At 33.6% G+C, this 25,185-nt stretch overlaps 1 protein-coding gene across 4 annotated transcripts in view; it reads left to right on the top strand.

Moving 5' to 3' along the window:
- The window catches only part of XRCC4 (X-ray repair cross complementing 4), an 89,052-nt gene extending 65,110 nt beyond the window's left edge, over positions 1-23,942 (top strand). For all 4 annotated transcript variants that reach the window (XM_026718758.2, XM_026718749.2, XM_087927109.1 and 1 more), the window contains one exon: positions 21,403-23,942. In XM_026718758.2, the coding sequence (XP_026574543.1) occupies positions 21,403-21,508 (106 nt within the window). In that variant the 3' untranslated portion in view covers positions 21,509-23,942. The remainder of the gene's footprint in view (positions 1-21,402) is intronic.
- The last annotated feature ends 1,243 nt before the right edge of the window (positions 23,943-25,185 follow it).

Raw genomic sequence — 25,185 nt, 5'->3', positions numbered from 1 at the left:
TTATATGAAAGAAAGCTCTTCATCTTAAATGTTAAATTTGGTCTCAATGTGGGTATGCTCACTTTTGCTCCATCACTGGAACAATTTAGTGATGGCTAACTGGTCTTATTGGGTTCCAAGCCTATCCATAATAAAACCATTAGGTTTTTATTCATCCAGGAGTGGTGTTATATAAATTAATTTACCATTAATTTACCATTATAAGGGATTTTGGTTTTCCAGACTTGTAAAATTCCTGCCTTGTGGGTTTGAGAAATTGATGTGAAACTAAGTGGTTGATCTAGTTGTTTGAATCCCATTGAGACCTTTAAAGTCCTAATTATCTTCAATTATCTTCAATTAATAAATTTGTATATAAGTAGTTGAAATTTGACAGTATTCTGGGAACAAATTCCTTTAATATGAATTACTTTAGATAGTGAGATAGGCAGTATATAAATTAAATAAATAAAGGAAACACAACTTTTTATGCATGTACGTAAAGTAGAAGTGCATTGATACTGAACATTTTCTCTAATTTATTTGCATTGTTTCTAGCAACTGTATTGCTGCTTTTTCATGTTTAACAGAACTGGGCTGCAGAAAAATCTTGACAATTAAATGGTAACAAGGGAATGTAGAAAAATGTGTTTGCTGTTGTCTAGCAATCATCTGGATGTTTGCAGCCTTATGGTACAATTTCTACAGAACAAAATATGTTGTAGAGACAATATATTGAGTATTGTCAGTGAGTAATAGCAAGCACTGCATGTGTCTCCTCTATAATAATTGAAAGGCTTAGTGTATGTGTTTTATGAAGGTATGCTCTGATGTAATTTAGTTTTAAAAAGTGTATTGGAACTTGGTCCTCGGCTGAATTTTGTTTTGACAACTGTGACTAATTCTATGAATCTACACTCTGTATAAAAGTATAGGCTTTGAGCTTATTTGGGTTTTTTTTTTGTATTGCCAAACTTCTTGTAATTCAAAATCAAAGTTTGAAAGATTAGACAACGTTATGTCAAATTGACAAGTTCAAGCCCTCTTAAAAAGGGGTTGCATCAGATCTATCCTTATTTGTTTGTTTGTCTGTTTATATTTTTATAAGTAACTTAAGGCAGCAAACATACTTAATACTCTTTCTTCCTCCTATTTTCCCCACAACAACAATCCTGTGAAGGTGGGTTGGGCTGAGACAGAGCGACTGGCCCAAAATCACCCAGCTAGCTTTCATATTAAAGGTAGGACTAAAAGTCACAATCTCCTGGTTTCTAACATGGGGTTTAGTGTCTTAAGCACGAAACCTCTCCAATTATTCCTATGATTTGTTATATAAATTACAGATTTCCTTTTATAATCACTGAATAAAAACAGGAGACCTAAGCATGAATTTAGAATTTGCCCTTACAATTGGGAAATATTGATCAATTTAGTGAAGTTTCCTTTCAAATCTGAAAAAAAATGTAATTATATCATATCTGGCTAGTCAACCATGATCAAGTATTACTGCATAAGTGAAGCCACTTAATAATTCTAAATAATTATTACTGGGAAAAAGAACTATGAGCTACAGTAATTACAATGTATCTCCTTATAAGGCTTCAGCCTTAACCGTAATTACTTTTAAAAGAATTTGGCCGATTTTGTGTTAAATGTATTCGTGTAACAGTATGTGAGTATGACTTTGGGAGGCAGGAGGAAGAGCCATAGACTAGCCCACCATCATGCAAAAAGTATGTCAGTCCATAAAAACAGATGGGAAGTGGGAAACGTTTCAGAAGGAGCACTCCCTAGTTTTGGGATAGTAAAGTAAAAAGAGGGAAGTACTTTCAGATTTGCAAGATTCTGTTACTCTAATCTTACAATAAAAATAATTTTAGTACCCATGGCTTCTTGTCTGAACTACCTTAAAAGTCTGACAGTCAATCCCCAAAAGTGTTGTTGTTCTTTTATGCTATGATGTCATTCTTATATCCTTTTCACATTCTGAGTTAGAATTTTGGTTTTTGTCTTTCCATTGTATTTTGGGACAAAATCATAGTTCAGTAATAAAATTCAGTTCCTGGAATATTGAGTAAACAAGATTAGTAGTTATAGAAAAGATGCATAAGACTGCAGGTCTAAATACATATAGAAAGATGGACAAATGGTGTGATCTATCACAGGAAAGTTTTTATACAGTATTCTTAAATTTTCAACAAAAAAAATCCTCAGTGTGTGTTGGACAGATTGTGGTTATGGTTCCAACTATTTATTTTCTACATGTCCTTTTATCATCAAACTCATTGTTAGCATGTCATTAACCACGATAGCTTTATTAGGGTGAAGGTAAAGATCCATGATTAATATAAGCCCCACTGATTTCAGTGATAATATTGTAATTATGACTCTTGACTTATGCCCACAGTATTTAAACGAGGAGTTTTGTGAACCACTTTCACAAATAAATATTTGATGGTTAAAACTTATTTAAACTAAGCTTATAAATAATTTATTTGAGGAAGATCAGTGTGGACATACTATAGCTTGAGTCTAAGAAGAAGTTATTTTTAATTTTGTGTTTCGTAGAGTAACATAATCTCTTAATCAAATACTTGGAAAACATTGTAAAATTATGTTTCATATTACATTGACCCTATAGAAATAAGAAAATGCTACCACATGCTGAAATATTTTAGAAACTAGTGTTACTATATGCTTTAATAACTACCTTTTCATTACATAGGTTATTTTCAGAAATCTCATCTTAGTAATACATATATGAAAGCCACTTTGAAGTGTCTGTTCCACCTCTGAGGTAATTTTAAAGCCCAAACTCTAAAAATATTTGATCAATGAAAAATTGTTCTCAACAGAGCTTTAGTTTCTTCATTGTAGTACAGATATACAATGGATTCTGTACTTTTTCAGATTGTAATTTGCAACTTCCTACTAAACCTATTTTAGCATTAAAAAATCTCTTTTAATTGCTCAGACATGTCTCACCTGGCCCTGTTCCTCTCAAGCCTTCCCTGTCTTGGCAGTTTTTAAATTACATTTTTGTCAAGTGCTTATCTCTTTGTAGCATTTAGTCTGTATTAAATAGTATACATAGAGTGTTTGTCATGAATGTCCAGGCTGCAATCCCCACCCCTCATTTACCAGCAGCCTGATAGCATCTGACTGCCAGTCAACTTATAAGAGGGGAAATGGTCCTTTGTCATACAGGAATTAGATATCTTTGTCACACAGGTTGGCCTGCCTTTACAGCTCCCTCTCCTGAATAGAAAAAAGCTTGATTTTTAAAAAAAGCTAGTAACAAAATTCTGGAGAAATGGAAGAAGAAACTGCTGTATCTTAGCTGAAAAAATTAACATGTATACCAGGCCTGTCAAATGGGCAGCCTGTGGGCTGGATACCTCAATGCGCAGGCCATGCCCACCCTGGCTCTGCAAAGGCAAAAAACATTGTGATATATCATGATGTCACATGATGCAATCTAGTTTGACACCCAATGTGTTATAGTATCTCCAATAGCACTTATATATAGTTAGAATTAGGGACACAGTGGCTCAGTGGCTAAGATGCTGAGCTTGTTGATCAGAAAGGGCGGCAGTTCGGTGATTCGAATTGCTAGCCCCAAGCAATAGGGTGAGCTCCTGTTAACTTGTCCCAGCTTCTGCCAACCTAGCAGTCTGAAAGCATGTAAAAATGCAAGTAGAAAAATAGGAACCACTTTGATGGGAAGATAATAGTGTTCTTTCTGTGCACCTTTGGCATTTAGTCATTCTGGGCACATGACCACAGAGTCGTCTTTGGACAGTGCTGGCTCTTCGGTTTTGAAACGGAGATGAACACTGTCTCCTAGAGTCGGGAACAACTAGCACATATGTGTGAGGGGAACCTTTACCATTTTATACTTAGAATTATCTCAAGAGGTTGGGAGATGCTAAGCATAGGACTTTATTCTTTTTCTTTATTGCTTTCAATATAGTATTGGGACTTTTAAAAAAGCTATCTTATACGATAAGATTGATAGAATCTCATTCTCATTCCTCATCTTCCTGAAATCCCTTTGCATCTCCAAATCTTTGAAAAGTTAGGAATCCCTCTGGAATAATTGTGTTTAAGTTCAGAAAGAGGAAGGAATGAAAGGAAAATCTGCTTATGTAACAATAGATGAAACTTGGGAAGCAATGCAACTGTTATTTTTAATTAAAGCAGATGTGTTTTTAACCATCTAGGCAGACCTTGAGAATAGGTGGTACATTTTTCTCTAGAGAAAATAATCTTTATTGTCACTGTTTTTCACACAGGTAGTTTCATGTAAGTTACAATAAAGCTTTCGCTAACTTATATGAGTAAAGTGCTGTGAAATTACCTTTTTAATTCACAGCTGTGAATGAAGTTTCTATGAAAGAAATGTTGATTGCAACAGCTGAGATACTTCCAATGTTGAAATTTACGTATCATCACATGTGAGCTGTGATACTTTGATGACCTAATGGAAAAACGTTCCTTTTGAGTGAAAAGGCATCATTTTATTTTTGTTTTGAAAACTACTATTTATCTGAAAGATAAGATTTTCTCCAAATAATTTACTTTTTAAAATGAAAGGTCATCCAAAATTTACTGAAAATATAAAGCAATCAGAAAAAATGCATTTCTTCTAATTTTCTGAAGAGATGGATTGTCTTGATTCCACTTTCACTATCTGTTGCATTTAAGAAAGCTAAAAATATTACTTCCATGTTGAAATCTGAATATAGTTTGTGAGTCTATTTATGAGATTTTAGTAATAATGCATTTCAAACCCAATTTCATCCAGGAGAATACTATTTTCACTGTTTTTTCACTGTTTATTCAGCTTAATTGATAATCAACACCACAGTAATGTATTATAAATAGGCCATAAGCATTTAAGCCACAAAATGTTTGCATGAATACTATAGAATCCCTTCTCAGCTGTGCCACTCACTAATGGATGCCAGACCAACATATAAGTGCCTCAATATCTTTTCTTAGAAACAACTCAAAACTTAATCCCTAAGCCTTATGCAATGCCAGTGTATGAAAATGTAAATAAGATACAATCTACAACGTATAAATTCTAGAGAGCTATAAAAAGGTCTCAAGAATAACTTGTGCAATATTTTGGACATAAAAATTCTGAGTTTGGAATGGTTTCAATGTTCATTGATATTCAGATTTATGAGACTAAGCTTTATTATACTTGTAGAATTTTAATTTTCATGTAAACCAGTTTATTACAGAAAAATATTTGTATATGAGAATTAGAACACAGTTGAATGTGAATCATAAATGCTGTTGTAAGGGTGAGGTTTTTTTGCCTTATATACTAAAATATTAGGCATCCAATATACTTTGAAATTCATGATTTGAGTGAACTAGTTAAGTTTAATACAGTAGTTGATTAGCTGAGACTGAATTAAGCTGATTGAATAAAAACTCTGGATGCAAAACATCCATTAAAATTACTGAATTTCTTTGAGAACTTCTGATTCAGTGCATCGACTGGATGTTAACTACTGCAGCATTCCCAAGACTGCATAAAATAAAGTATATCCTGAGCTATTGATCAGAGGTGGAAATGCTGGCTTCCTGAATGACAAGTATCCAATTTAGTTATGCCCATGGGGTAAACTAGAATACATTTCTTTTAGCATAATTTCAATTATCTAATGAACCAGAAGAAATGAAGTAGCAATCTAATCTTTTCCTCACAGTTAACTCAGTTAGAAATGTAGTTTTGGATAGATTTTACGAAAATGAAAATGGTAAATTAAGCAAATGAGTAACTTCTTTCAATACAGATAAGGCATTGTTCTTCAGACAGCTGAATAAAGGAAGAAGAGCATGACTTGGAAAAATATCAATAGTTCTTTGTTAACAAATTATTTTTTAAAATTCAATATTATCCCATTGGTAATTCATACACTTAAAGTGGAAGTCAAACAAGGATTTTATCTGGAAGAGATCTTGCTTTTGCCGGTGAATATTTTTTGCATAAGGCAAAAGAGTATTTATTTCTTCTATGGCTCAGAAAACTGTGGAGTCACTTCTGGTCTGGACTGAGCACTCATAATTTCAGGGTACTTTTAAAGTTGTAGCTAAACTTGTAGTCCAGCATTTTGAATTACTATATTTTCCAACATTTTTAGAATTGTCAAAACAAATTGTTTTCTTTTTGCATATTTTGAATGCACTGGGGAAAAAAATCAATCTTCTGCTAAATGAACTCATTATTGATTAGTAACAAGTATTGATAAATTTAATGAAAATAATCCTTTGATTCAGTTAAATTTTGTTTTGTATAGTTAAAACTTGAAAACAATGTGCCAGAGAGAAAGCCACATTTTATCTATAATATATTTGAATATTATATTCTGTTGTTCAATCATGAAACTGAAATTATTGGCATGTTTTCAGCTTGCTGATATTGCCAGCAGTCAGTTGTAAACCAAATGTGTAGACTAAGATTATGTTGCTACTACATCTGCCATTTCTCTCTCTATAATTTCTCTTCTTCCTATAAACATTGAATGGAAGAGGAAAACATATTAGGAAAATGGACAAACATGAAAATTATACTCAGTTGTTCTCACTAAATGTAAGTTCACAAGTGAGGAAGCTGAGGAAGGTTGCACTAATCCATGACTTTATCACAGATCTTGTTATATGTATATCTACTACATCTATTTGTTGATTTAAATTGTTTTCATTGAGTCCTAAGCACATATATGTCATATTTAAATTTGCAACCAAACACTTTTACAAATAGTAGCATAGTAATTTATTGTGTCTTGTAACTAATTTCTGACTTTTTTTTCTTTTTGCACATTTAGAAAAACACTGAAAAAATTAATCTGCTGAAAAATGAACTCATTATTGATTAGTCACATGTATTAATATTGTAAATGAAGAGATAAAATTCTTTGATTCAGTTAAATTTTGTTTTGTATGATTAAAACATGAAAACAATGTATTGAAGAAAAAGCCAAAGTTTATTTATGATATATTTGAATATTTTATTCTGTTACTCAATCATGAAATTGAAAGGGGAGCACATCCAAAGCACTTCTTTTCATGCTCTGCCTCCAAATGTTGCACATACTCAGATACTTAACATCTCTGGGAAGAAGCATGCTTTCCATGGTCCTATTCAGGTAAAAATATATAGTTTTGTAGAATTTTAATTATTTCTTTATTATTTTTATTATTTGTTTATTCTTCTTCATTGGTCAAGTGTAGTTGGACATGCAAGGAATTTGTCTCCAGTGCATAAGCTCTTGGTGTACATAAAAATATGATATAATCATGATACAATAGGAGAAGGTAATAGGCAAGATGAGAAGGATAATAAATTTAGTAAACAAATTTAAATATCTAGAATATATTATCTTAGTAAACTATAGTAAAGTATAAAATATGAGGAAATATCTTCCTTTTTACGTAAAAGTTGTCATCTTAGAGAAAATAAAATACAGTACTGTTAGTGGTAAAAAGATAATGCATAAAATAATGTAAGTGTTAATATATGATTTGTCACATAGTCAGCCAGCTGTTCAGACTGAATATGGCATTTTGTCTGCCTGTCGAAGTATAAAAGGACTTTGGAGATGTGAATATTTGATGGAATTGCAGATATTGTCACAAGATGTTTCAAGTAAAGCTGCCTTTTGCAATTGACTGATGGTGAATTTGTCAATGCCATGGTGTTCAAGTGGTACTCCACGTTTTTGTGATTACAGCCAAGGCATTTAAGCACTATTGTGCTAATACTATAATATTGCATTTATTTAATTAGAATAGAATAGAATTCTTTATTGGGCAAGTGTGGTGGTTGGACACACAAGGAATTTATCTTGGTGCAAATACTCTCAGTATACATAAAAGAAAAGATACATTTGTCAAGAGTCAAGAATCATAAGGTACAACACTTAATGATAGTCATAGGGTACAATAAGCAATCAAATCATACTAGGAAAAGTCAATATAAATTGTAAAGATACAGCGACAAAGTTGTAGTCATACAGTCATAAGTGGGAGAGGATGGGTGATAAGGAGTGATGAGAAAATAACAGTAATAGTAGTGCAGATTTTGTAATAGTTGAACAATGTTGAGGGAATTATTTGTTTAGCAGAGTGATGGCTTTCAGGGAAAAACTTCTTGTGTCTAGTTGTTCTGCTGTGCAATGCTCTATAGCGTCATTTTGAGGGAAGGAATTGAAACAGTTTGTGTCGGGATATGAGGGGTCTATAAATATTTTCACAGTCCTCTTTTTGACTCTTGCAGTATACAGGTCCTCGATTGAAGGCAGGTTGGTAGTAATTGTTTTTTCTGCAGTCCTAATTATCCTCTGAAATCTGTGTCTGTCTGTTGGGTTGCAAAACCTGTATACTATTTCCTATTGTTACATATACTAAAGTAATTTACAGATAATTAAAGTACAAATAATAGATTAAAACAACCTGACTCATTTAAAATTGTATATAAAATTTTAAAAATTAACTGGAGTATAAAAATAAAATCCAAACCATGCATATCACATTTATACAGGTAAGAGGGAAGGAGGGAAGCATTGCCTAAAATGAAATCTTCATCTATTTCCATCTGCAAGTCAGTTCTCCTTAATGTTTCCTGCATTTCTGTATGATGCAATTGTACTATTTGATTGCTGTTTGATTGTTGAGACATTTCTTGCTAGTCACCATTGTATTGGGGAAATGAACAATCCTTTTAGTAATGGCTAAATATATTAGCCTGGAGCCTGAGACAGTTGACAGCCTCATTTATAAATATTGGGTTCACAAACTTTTATAATGTCCTCTCTGAAAGTCATCAGATCTCTGGGGTTCTTCCTTATCTCTGCCTTTTTCAAAAGTAGCATAGCAGCCAAGTACTTAGCACATAAACTTCAGCCTATTTTTCATGGTTTAAAATGTGAACTGACATGAATTGCCAGTGAGGCCTGAAGTCTGTCAGTTGGCACAGTTATTTCTCCTGACTGCAGACAGGTCTCTCGAGTCTCATGCAAACCCTCTCTCCAAGCTAATGTTGAAAGTTTTTAAACTTGGAATATGCCAGGTAATATATATGCTTGTTTTCTTATCTGCTTAAAAAATAGCAAGGAGTAGAAAACAATAAAAATAGTACAGGAAAGAAATGCGAAAGAAATTGGTATATGCTGACAAAACATATTTTGTAAGTATAAAAGGATACTGTCCTTTTCTTATGTTCTGTTTTTAACTCTTTTGCTCTTTAAAACAGAGAAACTTGCCTTTATTTATTTTATTTTTTATTTAATTTCTATGGCCATCTCGTTTCTTTAAAAGCATGGATAAAGATTAAAGATAAAGATTAAAGAGGACATTTCAACTGGAGAAAAGGTTGAAGGATGTGGTGAATACAGTAAAAATTTGATGATATAAGGGAAAGGTGGGAAGTCGTAACTTCTTGCATCATCGCAATTGTTGGGAAACAGTCTAAGTAGAAAAGGAAAGACGACTAAAGCAATCATCACTAAAAGGGAGTTTAGACTTGTTAGTGAGGCCGCTTAGAAACAGTTGTTGCTCTTGCTGCTACTGCCTTGACTGCAAGACATTTTCTACAATTTTCTGTGGAATATTATAGAACCTGTCATGTATGATTTGTATGAACAGCCTCTTGGCTTTCTCCAGAGACCTGTTCCAGCAAAAGAAGACTAGTGGCAGAAATAGGTGGGAGTCTCTTTACTATCCACAGTTAGAAGCAGAAGAGGACCGGGATAGGGAGCATAGACTGCATGCTGAATGCCAGAGAGGAGTTGGGGCTCTAAGTCCAGAAACAGGTGCAATTGACACTTGTATTTGTGGATCAGATTCACAGTAATGGCAACCATGTATCAAAGCTTGGATTGGTGATCTCCAGAGATACTCCTTTTTATTGGACTGAAGGACATTTTTTTCACAATATTCATTTCTGTTTGAAATGAATGAATGAATATTCTGATTTTCCTCAGTTAGAAAGTTATACAAGTGGGGTCCCAGAAGCTCCCCTCACTCTTAGGAATATGCTTTCCCCCAGATCTGGCTATTTCCCAAAGTGGTTGGAACCGCTTTTCTGAGAGGCATTTGGTGACTAACACCAAATTTACTTTACTTCCCATCTGTAAAGAATAAAGAAGATGAACTTGACAGAGAAAGGAAGACCTGTTACCAAGGCAGTGAACAGATAAACATTGCAAAAGCATCTAAGACAAACATAACCCAAATTCACACAAAAATCAAAGGAGAAGCACATTCATGATTTGATGAGAATAGGCAATCTTAATAAAAGTAATATTAGGCAACTCAGCATCTCTTTTTTAGTCTGATCTACCTGCAGGGCATGTCATTATCAGATTGGCATTTTTAATTTTATAGATGTTTTATGAACTTTATGATGATTGCGGTTTTTGCCATTTTTATTGATTTGTGACACACCTACTGATGAGTAATTGTGGTGGTATAGAAATATCAAAGATAGATAACATTGTTGGATCAAGGTTTATCTCAGGTATCAAAAGTCCTATTTCACAAAGAACAGTTTTATGTTTGAATAAAATCGTAGTTGGAATCTACACATAGTTTATCTGGTTTCGACATATACTCCTATGAGTGGTATTGCATTTCTATTTAAATATAATCATATCATCACCATTGTCATTATGATGCAGGATAGAAATTTTATGCAAACATTCCTCTTTTTTTCTGCAGGCAATATAGATAGGCTATTCTGGATATTTCTTTCTTGTATTTCTATTAAAACTAGAACAGAAGAGATCTTGTGTTTTAAAGACTTGTTCCTTCTAAGCAACTGGCAATTTTACATTTCCCTGCCTTATGCTTTCTTGCCTTATATCTAAGCTGAAAAGGTTTATAAGTGCAGTTATTTACTGAAGTGTGCTCATGTCATTTCTAAACAGATTGTTTTCAATGCGCAAACAATGAAGTAAGTGTTCTATAGTTTTATTAATGTGACATTTTTCACTCCTGCCTTATAGTAGCCTGCTCATTTAAGATAATTTGTGAGTGTTTTCACTTGGAGAGTAGGAAGGAAAGCAAGGATGTAGGGGCTCATTACATTTCTATGCTGTGTCCACTTATGTCAACCAAATGGTAGCAATTTTGAAACTATTTCAATATATTCTTTGATATTCAAATAGATCTTTACATCATATGTTATTAGAGATACCTGCTGCCACATCTGTGTTCAAAGAAACACAGACATTCTCTTTTAATGTATTTTTTATTGGCTTTGATGAATTTTTGTCTTCAGTTTTAGACCATAGCGTATTTCACTAAAAGCAAATCTTTTTTGAATAACTTGATAGTGATGGTAGTAGTGGAAACGGGAGAGAAATTGGATCACTCAAATGAACAGTATGACAACTTAGTTTGCACACATATTTTTATTTGTGTTTATGTAAGCTAAAGAGACATAAAACGGGATCGATTACAGCAAGAATATTTCTCCCATATTAGCGTTTCCTTTGAAAGTGCCATTGCTTTGAAAATAAATTAAAATCAATCTGTTAGGATGATTTATACTTTTTTGCCTGCGTAATATCCACCCTCAAATCATGGCCTGTCCTGTGCTGCACCTATACCAACTTAACCCTGAGCTAGGTTAAGGCAAACCAGTTCAGATCAAGATATTTTGTCAACTGCTTGAAAGGCCAGGAAAGATTGTCATAAAGAAAATTTATCTCTATGATTGCTAGGAGTCAAAAGCAACTTGATAGAATACAATTAATATCTGACTACACATACACAGTACAATAGCCTCCCAACTTTTTTCTCTCTCATATATATATATATGTGTGTGTGGGTGTGTGTGGGTGTGTGTGCGTGTATGTGCGTGTATGTGCGTGTATGTGCATGTATGTGCGTGTTTGCATATGGTGTGTATCTCTACAGATACAAAGTTAAACATCAAATGCTCATAAATTGGGCACAACAATAACCATCTTTAAAATAAACATTTCTGTCCTGCTTTTCCTCAAGAAACTCTACTATGATTTTTGTTAGACTCCTTTCTCAGTGGACTAGCAGTTATAACACAAAATACTTCTGGTTTACAATGGAATTGAGATTTTCTTTCCCTGCGCTACTTATTTCTTCACTCAGCTTTTTAATTTTTAAATAAGTCCACCAGTGTACTATTTCACACCAACCAAATAAATAATATTATACAGTGAAGCATTATTGTAGTATATATATTTGTTAGCTTCCTCTCTTCTTTTTTATTTAATTTTTTTAAAAGGATTACATATGCTATTGCATGAAAATACACAATTCAATTGTGTTTCCTGCTGATTGTTGTATTGATTTGCTCAGTTTGCATCAAATTAACTGAAAGGATTCATGTTTGTCATTTAATTACATTGGTAAAGAATTTTGTTGATTGTTTCTCTTTTAGTAAATCTGAGTGTTCGACTGTTTTATCGCTGCTGGACAATTTTTTTTGTTCCTTTTGTTGTGAATCTATTTTATTCACATCTCTTTTGATTGCATTAGTCTTCTTCCTGTGACATTTCAGTTTATTCTTTGGATCTTACCAACTGTTGCATGGTAGTATTATAAGTTACTCAGAATATAAACAGGTTCAGTAGGATGCAGTACACAATTAGCAAATAAATAAATAATAATGCTTGTTTTTACACCTGTGGAATGAAAGTAATGTAAATGTGGAACATGCATATCCTTCTGTCAGAAGAGTTGCCCAGCTATAAATCCTAAGTAACATTGGCATTAAAGATTTAAGAAGACAGCTGTCTTTAGCCGTCTATCTAGAAATGACTACATTTAGCCTTTGCTGTCTGCTGGCAACCTCTTCTCAATTGAGTTCATTAATTCTCTTGTCTACCCAAAACATTACTCTGTTTGTCACTGTTTTGGCTACCATTAGCTATTTAGAGGAAAAGGCCAATTTCATCAGCCAATACTATTGATGGTAGTTTTATGAAAGTTCGCCTGTGCTTCAAATAATGGACTAACTCATTATATTTTGTACACATCTCTCCTTTACTCCATTGGACAGAAGTGAAAAACAAGTTTTAGTACATGCATAACCATTTTCAAAATACAATTATTTCATCTCTGATTATTTCTGCTCTTTAATGTGATAAATTATCACATTAATAGTCAGATATGAACATACCTATAAAATTGATATACTTTATATAATGAGCTTGCAAATATTTTTTCCAAATAGTAACATTTAAAAAACAAATAGCTTCATAAAAGCTATAGTTATGATTATTCAAAATTAACATACCTGTTAAAGATATTATATAATGTTAATTTTAATAAAATAACAATTTATTAGAAATACCAGCAACAAAAGAAATTTGAGTGATGTATCTAGATCCTTCCAGGTTTTATATGATTGCAGTGGTAAAGACCCCTTAGAATAGACGTGAACACACTGACATTATTTTATCTGAAATACTATAGAAGTAGTTTTTCCAGGATGATTTTTAACCTCCCAGTTTAGCTCTAGCAATCCCCAAATCAGGAGTTTGGTTGAAGTTCTACCCTGAGCAACAAATATGCTCTTCCATTGGTAGTGGTATCTGTTTTCTGTATGTCTGTAGTTGCACTATGTTCACACAAGTTGTGTTGAATTGGGTTGCAGGAAGTTCAGTAAAACATTCAAGTATCAACAAATCTGGGGTTAGTATATCATTATTTTTCCAAGATGTAATTCTATACCAAGAAAATCTTGAGAAGGTCACAGAGGAACATGATTGAGTTATTTCAAGATGAAATAAGTTGTTTCAGTCTACCTGACTTTCATAAAAGCATTCTTCTGTAAGATCTGCCTCTGTTTGCAGACAGGAAATTAGCTCCCAAGTTAAATAATTTACTCCCTTCAACTTTATTAAGAATTGATAGTAGCATTCCTGTCTGCAAGACTAACCCACTAACCCACTACAGAATTTGATAGCCACTCTTTTCAAAATGAATTACTTTTTCCCAGAGATGGGAAAAAAACAACCCACCTGACATTTTAAGAAGCTTTGTGTATAAATTATTGGCAGATGTTAGTTTAATGCTCATTAAACATTTACCTTGAACAACTATTTCTGAAGCTAATGGAAAATGGTGAACACTAGAGGAGAAGTGCAACCAGAGCAGGCTTTTCCTTTTTGCATTTCAGGGGAAAGGAAAATGACCATCTAAGGACTAAGTACAAACTCTGCTTTTTTGTATTTCATGAACTCATGCCTTATTCTTAAATGATCAAGAACTGGTATCATAGAAGCACTTGATCTGGAGCTCCCTCTTAACTTTCCAATAAAGCTAAGCAGAGCCTATTCTAGGGAGGTTCTTGATATAAAATGTGTTTATGCATGATGAAATCAAGAATCCATTGAGTATTCTTTCATAAGACTTTTTCTTCCCTAATAGGGAAGTCTTGTACAAGTTTGTGCAATTTTTATGAATTGGCCTCAACAACCATGTGGGGGTACATTCATTCATTCATTTTAAAAAAAACTTTTCATAGAGTAAAAGATAAATTGAAAGGAAAAAAGGAAAGAAAGTGAGAAATCAAAATATATTCCTCCACTGCAGGAATTTCATTAGTCTTCCATTTTTGTGCATGCAATAATTTTGCTGCATTATCATATGCAAAATCAAAGTACCATATTTTCTAATTCACTGTCCATAAATACTAATAACAGTAATTCTTTTTTATATTGATCTTTAAAATACTTTGCATGATTGCATGAAAATAAATATATATATATATATATTCTTAAGTTTTTGCGGGTACTTACATGTACGGCATTCAGCTTTGTTCGGGTATTTTCCCACGTCATTGTAGTTGTGCTTTTAAAGTTGTAGCAACGTTTCGGCAGAATCTCATCTGCCATCATCAGGCTTCTGTATTGTGTTCGTCTGTGAGTCAGACTGTGAACGGCTATGATAGTCTGACTCACAGGCGAACACTATACAGAAGCCTGATGATGGCAGATGAGATTCTGCCAAACGCTGCTACAACTTTAAAAGCACAACTACAATGACGTGGGAAAATACCCAACAAAGCTGAATGCCATACATGTAAGTACCAGCAAAAACTTAAGAATGAATGAATGAATATATATATATATATATATATATATATATATATATATATATATATATATATATCTTTGGTTGTTCGGGTTTTCTCCCGCGTAAGATTCGAAGTATCTAGGCAACATTTCGATGAAGTCTCATTCATCATCTTCAGGCTTCTGTCTCCGGCTCTGTGCTTCTCAGAGTGATGTGAGATTGCAGCTGCTTCTTCCTTTTAACTGCTAGTGGGGGTGTGACTTGATTGGGTGGGGGCTTGGCTGTGTTCTGATTGGGTGGGGGTGTGTTCTCATTGGTAGGGGTTTGGCTGTGTTCTGATTGGCCAAACCCCACCAATGAGAACACACCCCACCCAATCAGAACACAGCCAAGCCCCACCCAATCAAGTCCCACCCCACTAGCAGTTAAAAGAAAGAAGCAGCTGCAATCTCACATCACTCTGAGAAGCACAGAGCCGAGACAGAAGCCTGAAGATGATGAATGAGACTTCATCAAACGCTGCCTAGATACTAATCTTATGTGGAAAACCCAACAACCAAAGATCCACATACAAATACCCACAGAACCTCAGAAAATATATATATATATATATATATATATATATATATATATATATATATATATATATATATATATATATATATATATATATATATATATGTATGTATGTATGTATATGTACACATCTCCAATTTCTTAGCTTTCTTACAAATCTATCATACATGATAAAATGTCCCTTCATGCTTTTCACATTTCCAACACTGGTTTGAAATACCTTAGTACAATTTTGATAATTTCTCTAGTGTCATGTACCAATAACACATCATTTTATATATTTTTTCTCTTAAATTATGATACTGTAAATTTAATATCTATTACCCACATTCTCTCTCAAGTGTCCATCTCTGTTACAACCCAAATTAATAGCCCATTTTCACATGAAATCTTTCACTTCTTATGTTACATATCTTAATAAAAATGTATGTTTTTCTAATACATATTCATCATTTGTTCATAATTCAGTTTCAAATTCTGTTTTGTATTTTTCAATTCCAGTTAACTTTTTATCCACATTCAACGTTGCTTTTAGCTGTTCATATGAAAACCATTGAAAACTGTCCTTTTGTAGTCAAGTGTTCTCTTGACTTCATCTTAATTTCTTCATCCTTCTGTATTAATAAAATCTTAATATGCTAACTGTTTATCTCTGATGTTTCTCTTCTTTAAAATGCTTCATTTGCTGAAGTCAGTAACAACCAGAGCTTATATTTTTTTCATATTCTCAATATGTCACATACATAATGATTTTTTAGAATTCACATTAATTTTTTTCATACCATAAAAAGCCTGCCAATCAAATTTCAGGTTATGATCTTCCAATTCTAACATTCTTTTATTTCTCAGCAAGGCCCATTTTTTCATCCAAACCAAACAGAGGCTCTAAAATACATTTAACTGATTGGAAGGAAGCATGAAAAGGTAATAATGCATTCCTTTCCTGCATCAGTTTTTCATCTGATCCAACAGAATACAGTAAACAGTCTTAGCTGAGAGATAATAGCGCAACAATAATGTTAGTGTTTGCTGAAGTTTAGAGTTTAAATTTAAGCTATTTAAAATGCCATTGTCTTAACCACTACAGCAAACTGACTCTCAATTCATTCGTATTACCTTAAGAAACTATCATTGAAATATACATCTCATAACCTCAATTTTTATTACATTTAGAATGATATATTGATACATAGCACCTTTTTTCTATTGTGCAAAGACAAATGCTAATCCGTTTCATTAAAGTCTCTAATTCTAACTTTGTAAACTTTGTCTATAATTTTAAATGATAGTGTACATTTAGAGACTCAATTTGGTGTAGTTGTTAAGGTTCTAGACAAGAAACTGGGTGACCATCAGTTCTTCACCCAGTCACTTTTAGCCTTTGGAAAGAGGCAATCACTTTTTGGCAAACCACTTCCAAAAATATAGGCAAGAAAACTGCAGTCATCAGGAGTTAACAATGAATCAAAGGCTTGATGATAATAAATAATAATACTCATTAGGTGGACAAAATGCCAAATCTAGCTTGAACAACTGGCTGACTGTGCAACAAACTATAAATAATAATGGGTTAAATTTAGTGTAACTGCCTCATGTTTTAACTTCTCCTTTTCTCTCTCCTGTATCTTTATTCGCCCTACTCCAGAGAATCCTCTTCACTCAAAAGGAGCTTTGCAATACATACATGAGGGAAAGAAAAATCTATTTGTCAATAATCTCTATTGCACTGGTAGATAAGCAACAACAGAAAAAAGATAATTAAAATGAAACAGGAATTTTCCCAAGATAATTAACTTGGGAATTGCTATATAAAGTAAATGCTGAATAAAGTAAATGCTGTTGCTATATAAAGTAAATGCTGAATTAATTGACACTAATTAAAAATAATAAACTTGTGTGGTTAACCACCTATGTTCAGCAAACATAAAAGGTAGATACCATATTAGTAAGTTTGATTTGGATAGTGTTTAGTTTATTTAAAGTCATACCTAAACATATCATAAAAGTATGAGGGTTTCTACATCTAATCCCAATATTATTTTAATCCCAGACTGGAAAACTATTAAATTTCAGTCTAGAATTTACACATGCTTTGCTAAATTGGCACCTAGAGAAAGTGTTTATCTAGAAATTCCAGCCACCTTCTGTGTAATGATGCTGTGAGTTAAGCAGGTGCTTTCTTTTTTCTTTTTAACCAAACATTTCTGCCAGATGAGGATACCTGTGATACTTTAGTGATACTCTAATTTTTAGAAAAAGTATGAATGAGCAACTCTTCTCCTCTGGCTCTTTGTTTTCAGCATCACCAGATATCTTTTCAAAAACATGCTATTCTGTCCTGGACACATGAAGCAGATCGCTAAGACTCATATCAATCTTTTTGGACAGACAAATGTCAGGTTTTGGTTGGTTGGTTGAGTTTTTTTAGGTGAACTTCCAATTAATGCATTGTACTTTACAGAGTTGATCAATTTTTCCCACTCCGCTACCATCCCCTCCCCAGAATATGAGCTATTCCTAAGGCAAGAGATGGTTCCCTCCTAGAAACATTTGATATTGAGCTCTCCATTTTTTCGCCCCAGCCAAATAATACGATATGAGATTTTATTAGGTTGCCTTGTCTTTCTGGAATCAGTACATAAAAAGAATATAAATAGTGCTTTGGAATCTTTCCTCTGTGGAAGCCACATTGAGAGCAAATGGTAACACGAAAGAAGTCTGTCTCTTTATTTTTATTGGTTGTTAGATATGACTAATACTAGAAGAGAAGATAATTGAGAATGTAACAGAGGATGTGTTCTTTTTCATCAATTAGAAAATGCATATATCACTTTACCAAAGTTTCCAAATAGAGTCCTCACTTGTTGCTTCCAAGCAAACTTAGTTTAGATAATCTAAGTGTCTTAGGGTCACTATTGATTTGAGATGAGTAAAGTCAGAAACATGGCTATGCAGAGCTGCATATTGGATGAAATCAGCACAGAGACCAGATTGGGTGGAATGAGGTGGAGATAATTTATCCCAGACTTGTCTTTCTGAGTTTTTCTACAAAACAGCAGCCAAATTTAGGATCAACTGTGGTTCTAATTACCTTTGTCAGGTACATAAATATATATTAAAATAGGTATAATAACTGAATTAAAATGATTGAAAATTTCAGTTGGAGTAGGTTGCTGTGCAAAATAGATTTGACTTTTTCATTCCTGGAGTTCTACCTAAATATGCAAATAATGTTTTAGTCCAGTCTCTCCCCCCCCAACCCCCAAATTTAGTGCCCTCCAGATGTGTTTAGATTTAGAGTTGACCTTTCTGGCTGGGAATAATGATCAAATTCCAAGAATATGGAGAATACTTCAATCACTTGGACTATTGGTGAGAATTTGTATCACTCAATGAATAAGCATATAGATTGTTGCTTTGCATAGTGATTGGAAGCAAAACTCCTTAGCATCTGAAAACTCAGCATAGAATCAAATACTCATTTTATAACCCAGAGAATTTCTTGGTAGAACACTTGTCAATTTCCATTATTTTTATGCAATGCACCATTAATTAATAAAACACTAAAATTGAGAAACCAATAAAACCATGCCAAAAGGTTTTCTGAATATTTCTTACAATTTCTAGGGAAACATTTCATAATACTTGAACCATGCTACAATATGTAGCCTTTCAAATCCCACACGGGGAGTTCAAGAACAAAAGACTAGTAAAAGTGTCAGTAACTGATGGATATGACAAGTTGCTGAGAAACCAAATATTGTGCACATAGGTAGATCTTATGTAAAATCTTGGCAATTTAACCCTATTAATCTTAATAAATGCAAAATTATCATAATTGAAACTGGCACATAATTTCTTCTTCAGGCTGAGATGTCAGTGTACAGCAAGTCTCTGGTTTAAGAGAGCCCTGGTTTAAGGGTTGACCCTTAGCTAAGAATAGAGAAACTTGAAGTATTTAACTTACTTTGATCTATTACATAGCCTCATTCCTGTTAATATTAAGATATCACATACGCTGGTTATTGGATTCTGTGATTTTTCTATTGAAATATTCATATTTGCATTTTCAGTTTGTGTAGCTCATTTCAGTTTAAAAAAAACCCCTCATACCTAAAAAAGCTTACTTTCTGTAAAAACAAGGCAAATTTTGTTTTCATTCTTTGTGTTTTGGGCGTAATTCATAGTCATACATGTTTCCATATTTGGAATTATATTGACATTGGAAGGCAGGTGTATTCAGGCATGGTTTCATTTTGGCCCCATTAATTTTAAATCAGCAATAAATTTAACATCAGCCCAATATGGAAAGAGAAAGTGAAGTTGTGAAAGCACTTCAGAGTATTTGAACTTAGGAGGGTTGCAGTTTCCAGCCATTTTTGAGACAGGCAGGGGAACACTCTCCCCAGCAGGAGTTCCAGCGGAAGCCGTCTCCTTACTTGACTTGAGTGGAACTTTGAGGTTGGGGATTGTGAGGAGGAGTTTCAGAGGGGTTAAATTTGATGGCTCTTTATGGATAGTTAGGCTGGTGGCTGTGTAGTGACATCAGAGCAGCCACGGGAATGAATGTAATGTGACTGACTAATAAGGAATTGTGGTACTAGAATCATTCGCCATCAACTGTGATAATGAATGGAATACAAGAGAATGGTGTAGACGGGAGAGGAACTGCATTAATGTGGTGATGTACTGAGGGAGATATGGCAGAAGACAGGACAGGCTGCCTTCGAAGAATGGATGTCTTAGGCTACTCTTGTCCCCTAGTTTAAATATGGGGAATTATGTAGTGGGGCTTTAGTATTTAATGCCTTGAACTAAATAGATTTCATTAAAATCTTTCAGGATTTCAAATACTTTTTGCACAATGCTTGAGATATCTTTTCATGTACAATGGAACCTCAGGTCACGAACGCTCCTGTTTGTAACCAAATTGGGTGGCAAACAAAAAATCCACTCGATTTTTGAATCGGGTCACAATTCAAAAATCGGGTGGCAAACAAAATTGCCACGAAAAGATTTCCTTTCTGTGCTGATTTCTCCTTCAGTGCTATTTTTTTTACTGCACATGCACAGTTGGTCATGAGTCCTGACATGACCAAATCAAGTCATGCCAGGAGTCTGGGAACGGATTATGGTCGCGACACAAGGCTTCACTGTATATTATATGCTTGAATTCAGAAATCATTCAGATGTAATGCCAGATAAATAACTATATCAGTTGTTAAAAGAAAATGGCTAACCCTAATTCTTTTTTGGTGGTCTAACCAGGTCTGACCTTTTTACAGTTTTGAGAACAGTTAAGAATGACTAGGTTCTGCCACTTGCTAAGAAGGATACGCAAAAAAATTTAATGCCTGGATACTGTTTTGGTTTTTTTTAAAAGGGAAAGAACTGCTTACTGGATATACAGAATATAAAGCCAGGGAAATGTGAAATGTGATTTATGCTATATTTCAACTATCAAAACAGTTGAAAATATTATCAGTTGCATATGGGAAAGTTTAAAACACCTCCACATTACGATTTACTTCATTGGTTAAATTGTTATTTTATATATATTTGGAATTAAGACAATATACTAAGTGCAAAAGTGAGACTATCCAGTTCTATAGTTTAAAAGCATCTTTGAAAAATATTCTTTCTCTCCCAAATCTGAATAAAGACTACATAGAGTATATGTAATATGTTTTACAGTGTTGTGCCTGCATTTAATTTTATTTAAAGTAACAAGCATAAATTTATTTCATATGTCTTGAATTTTAGACTACATTCTGCTCCATCAAAATCAATGGAGAGGGAGCTGACCTTGAAAAAGGCAGAGGAAGAGAAAAGCACAGGTGACCCTGAAGACTTGTTTGATGATATATGACTTTTCTGGAAGAAGGATGCGATTTTACTACAAGCTGCTAAAAATACAATCATTATCTCTTTCAAAGAAACTGTTTTACATGTAGCAGTGGAAGGAGTTATTTGACTGTAAAATAATATTCAACTAATGTTTTATCTTTTGCTAATAAAGGTTGTACCCATGAATCACTAACAGTCAATACTTTCCATTGAAGGCATTACAGACTTCAGGAAGTTAATCTGTCTCCAGTTGATGTGAGTAAGAAAAGTTAATTTATCCTCAGGATTAGGAAGGACAATTACTAGACCATCAAAATGGCAGCAGTGAAAACTGGGAAGAAAGATGAAAGGCTGCGACTCATGACTTCAGGCAGAAAGGTGTCTTAAAATTGTCTATAGTGGATTTATGATTAACGAAAATATTTCCTATATTAAGAATAGATACAGTGTCTTATCCATTTGACAAATATTTTCCTTCTGTTTGATCATAGCTTTTAAATGTCCAAAATGAAGTCTCTTGCTGCAAAGTTATTTTCAGGCCTTTACTCCATTTCCTGCTCAGTAATGGTCCCTAGCGACCATTGTTTTGAGAACAAAAGCAGTGACCCACAACTTCTACCAGCACTCTTGGAATATCAAAAGCAAGGGTTTCTATGACATCTTGGAGATAAGGCAATCTGTTGTACATTGTTTTACATTTTAAATTGGAGAATTCTTATACATAAATAATTGAACAATTCAGTAATTACCATATTGCCATAATATGCCAGTTTGTCCCGAGTCTTATATCTGGGCATATTGAATTAAAACTTCCAGAACTCTCAGCCAATGAAGGAATTCTGCCAGTTTTAAATCTAGGAGATTGGGGAAAGTCTGCACAAAACTTTGAAAAATGCTATGATAATAGATTAGTTATTAAAATGGTGAATTAAGATTGAAAATATTCACGTTCTATTTTCAGCTATCAAATATCACTACTGAACAACTTTAACTAGCCACTACCTTTCAGCGAACTACACAGGATTGTTATGGATTTAAAAAAAAAGAACAGATGAAAGTCTGCTATATGTATTATCTTGATATGGAGCAAAAGTAGGATTATAAACTGATGAATAAGAAAATGGGCACATATGTATGCTGTGGGGACCCTGGGAAGCACATGACAACATGTACTTAATGATGTCATCTTGGTTAATGGCATTTGTTCAGCAACCTTTCAAAGTTACAATGACACTGTATGAAGAGACTTATGGCTAGTCCTTGAAATTGCATTGCAACATCTCTGTAGTTACATTATTTTGATTTAAGCACTTAACAGAATCTAATTCACAATTATGAGATTTGCCTCTTGTCACTGTCATGTGCTGGCCATTTGCAACCTTCACTGTCAGCTTCTGACAGTCAATGGGAAAGCTGGCAGGAGATTGTCCATGGTAATCACATGATGCTACACCAAATTACCTATGGCATTTGCCTAATGGTTACAACTGAAATTTATGAATGAAGGCAAGTGTACGTATCCCAGTATCCCATTCTGGTGAGAGAGAAGCTTCCTGAGGATGGGCTCCAGCACAAGTCTGAAAGCTCAGAGACTAAACCTCTGATTCCAGTAACCAACCTAGATTGGGTTCTACAAGAACTGAAATTGCCGGAACAGCTATTATTAAGATGATACAGTCATGTGACATTACATTTTCCAATCCCAATTAGCTAATTGACAACTTACTTCAGACCTCATAGCCCATGTATGTAATTAAATCATTTGAACAATGATGATATCACACCCATGCCATTTGATGTCAACACAGTTTATTAAAGACATCACTAGGAACACAGGCCAAGTTAGAAATGTAGAAAGCCATTAGAAGCCAGATTGCACTGAGCTGAACCTATCTTTTATTCTGTGAGCTTATATTTTTTCAATCTGAAGGGTATTTTTCTGCTTGTTTTCCCCACTACTTTTACAAAGTATGTGACCTTTGAAAAATTGCCTTGAAATTTCATATAAACACAACCACTTGATGTTTTATTTGTACAAGTATTGTACTATGGAAATGATCCTAGTGTTAAGGATTTATGTAAAGTACTCCGATAAGAAATAATTTTAGGTCATTGCAATACTTTCTTAATTACAGAATATCTGAATACTCTGTTCTGCATATAATTCTGATTATGCCTACTGAACTTGTATCTTCTGTTGGATAAAACTTTTGTGTTATTGTTCTAGTTTTTGCTCTAGAAGCCTTGAATTTCTATTCTCCTTTCCCCCCAACTAAGCTTGTACAATCTTTCTTTTAATAAGACAATTAAAATGCAGTTTTAAGTATTAGCTTTGTTTTAAAGGTAACCTGGAAGTAGTCCTCAATGGAGCTAGCAGTTTTTAAAAATGTCTGGAATGCTGAAAGCAGTTAATTTGAAAGAACCATCCATGAGAATAAAATATTGTCTGCAAACAATTGCATTGTTTTGGTTTTTTTGATAGAAAGGGCAGAATAAAAATAACTTGTACATCTTACAATTTTCCTCAAAAGAAGTCTCTTGGAACAAAAAAAATTGTAGCAAGGAAGTCAGCCATTTGGCTATTAGCATTGCCTACCTGGAGGAAGGGAAAAAGATGATCGTATGAATATGAAAAAAAGAGGAAAATGGAGTGGTTAAGAGAACTGGCTTGGTCACATGATTGTAAGAGGTTTCCCAGATACCAGGCACAATTTAAAGAATTTTAGCTGCAAATAAGTCTTTTTATTGTACTACATACAAATGTGGTGTTCTTCTAACAACATAAAACTCTGTGTTGTAAAAAGAGCATTATTTAATCAGTGAGATTACTGTTTTGTTATGAAATGTAAACTCCAACTAGTAGTAAAGAGGTAATTATCCCATTTCTAGAATTCTAATCTGGTAGATTGCAGGACAGGGGTAGTTGGATCCAACTAGTAGGGCACTATAAAGTACTGCCCAGTTTCAGGACAAAGAGGACCTAGAGAAGCTATAAATCAGCTTTTGTAGTATCTTTTTAGTAGCTGTGTTAAGGAAAGTTTGCAGAGAATGCTTTCTTACTTTGAAATATTTTCAGTTTTCCCAAGATGGCTGTCAATAATAAAATCTCATACCAAACCAAATAAATTAAAGTACTAAATAAATAAATTATATTCAGTTGCTTATGTGTGTAATTTGTAACTGTATGTTTTCATGGATTTAATTATTAGGACCTGTTTGTCATCCAGACTCAATTTGAGATAAGTAAGTATAGAAATGGAATAAATAAATAAATTCTACAAACAATCGTTATATCAACCTCATTCAATGTGATTTTCCCCAGATTCCTTTGAGCTAAAGTTTTCTGACAAAGCTGTTCTAGGACAAGGAATTCTGGGAGTTGTCCCAAAACATTTCTGGGATAGTTTCTGGGAAAGGTTGCCCTAGGAGCTGATTTCAGAATTTCCAAGCATGATTGGACTACAATCTCTAAATTTTAAAATGCACTGCAGAAACCATCTTGCAATCCTGAATAAGCAATTTTGAATATGCCCTTGGGGAGAAATCTGGATCTATATGTTTTTGAACATTGAATTTGACTAACTACCATACATAATACTTTTCTGGAAACTGAAAGGAAATTATTTTTCTGAATAATCTCAGGTACAAACGCTAATTCAATCAAAAAGAGTAAAAGGAATTGCAACCCAGATTCTGCTT

This window comes from Pseudonaja textilis, chromosome 2, assembly GCF_049901715.1.
Source record: "Pseudonaja textilis isolate UNSWEBS1 chromosome 2, rPseTex1.2, whole genome shotgun sequence".
Lineage (NCBI taxonomy): Eukaryota > Metazoa > Chordata > Lepidosauria > Squamata > Elapidae > Pseudonaja > Pseudonaja textilis.
Note: the sequence above shows the minus strand (reverse complement) of the source record. Positions and strands in the feature narration are given on the sequence as shown.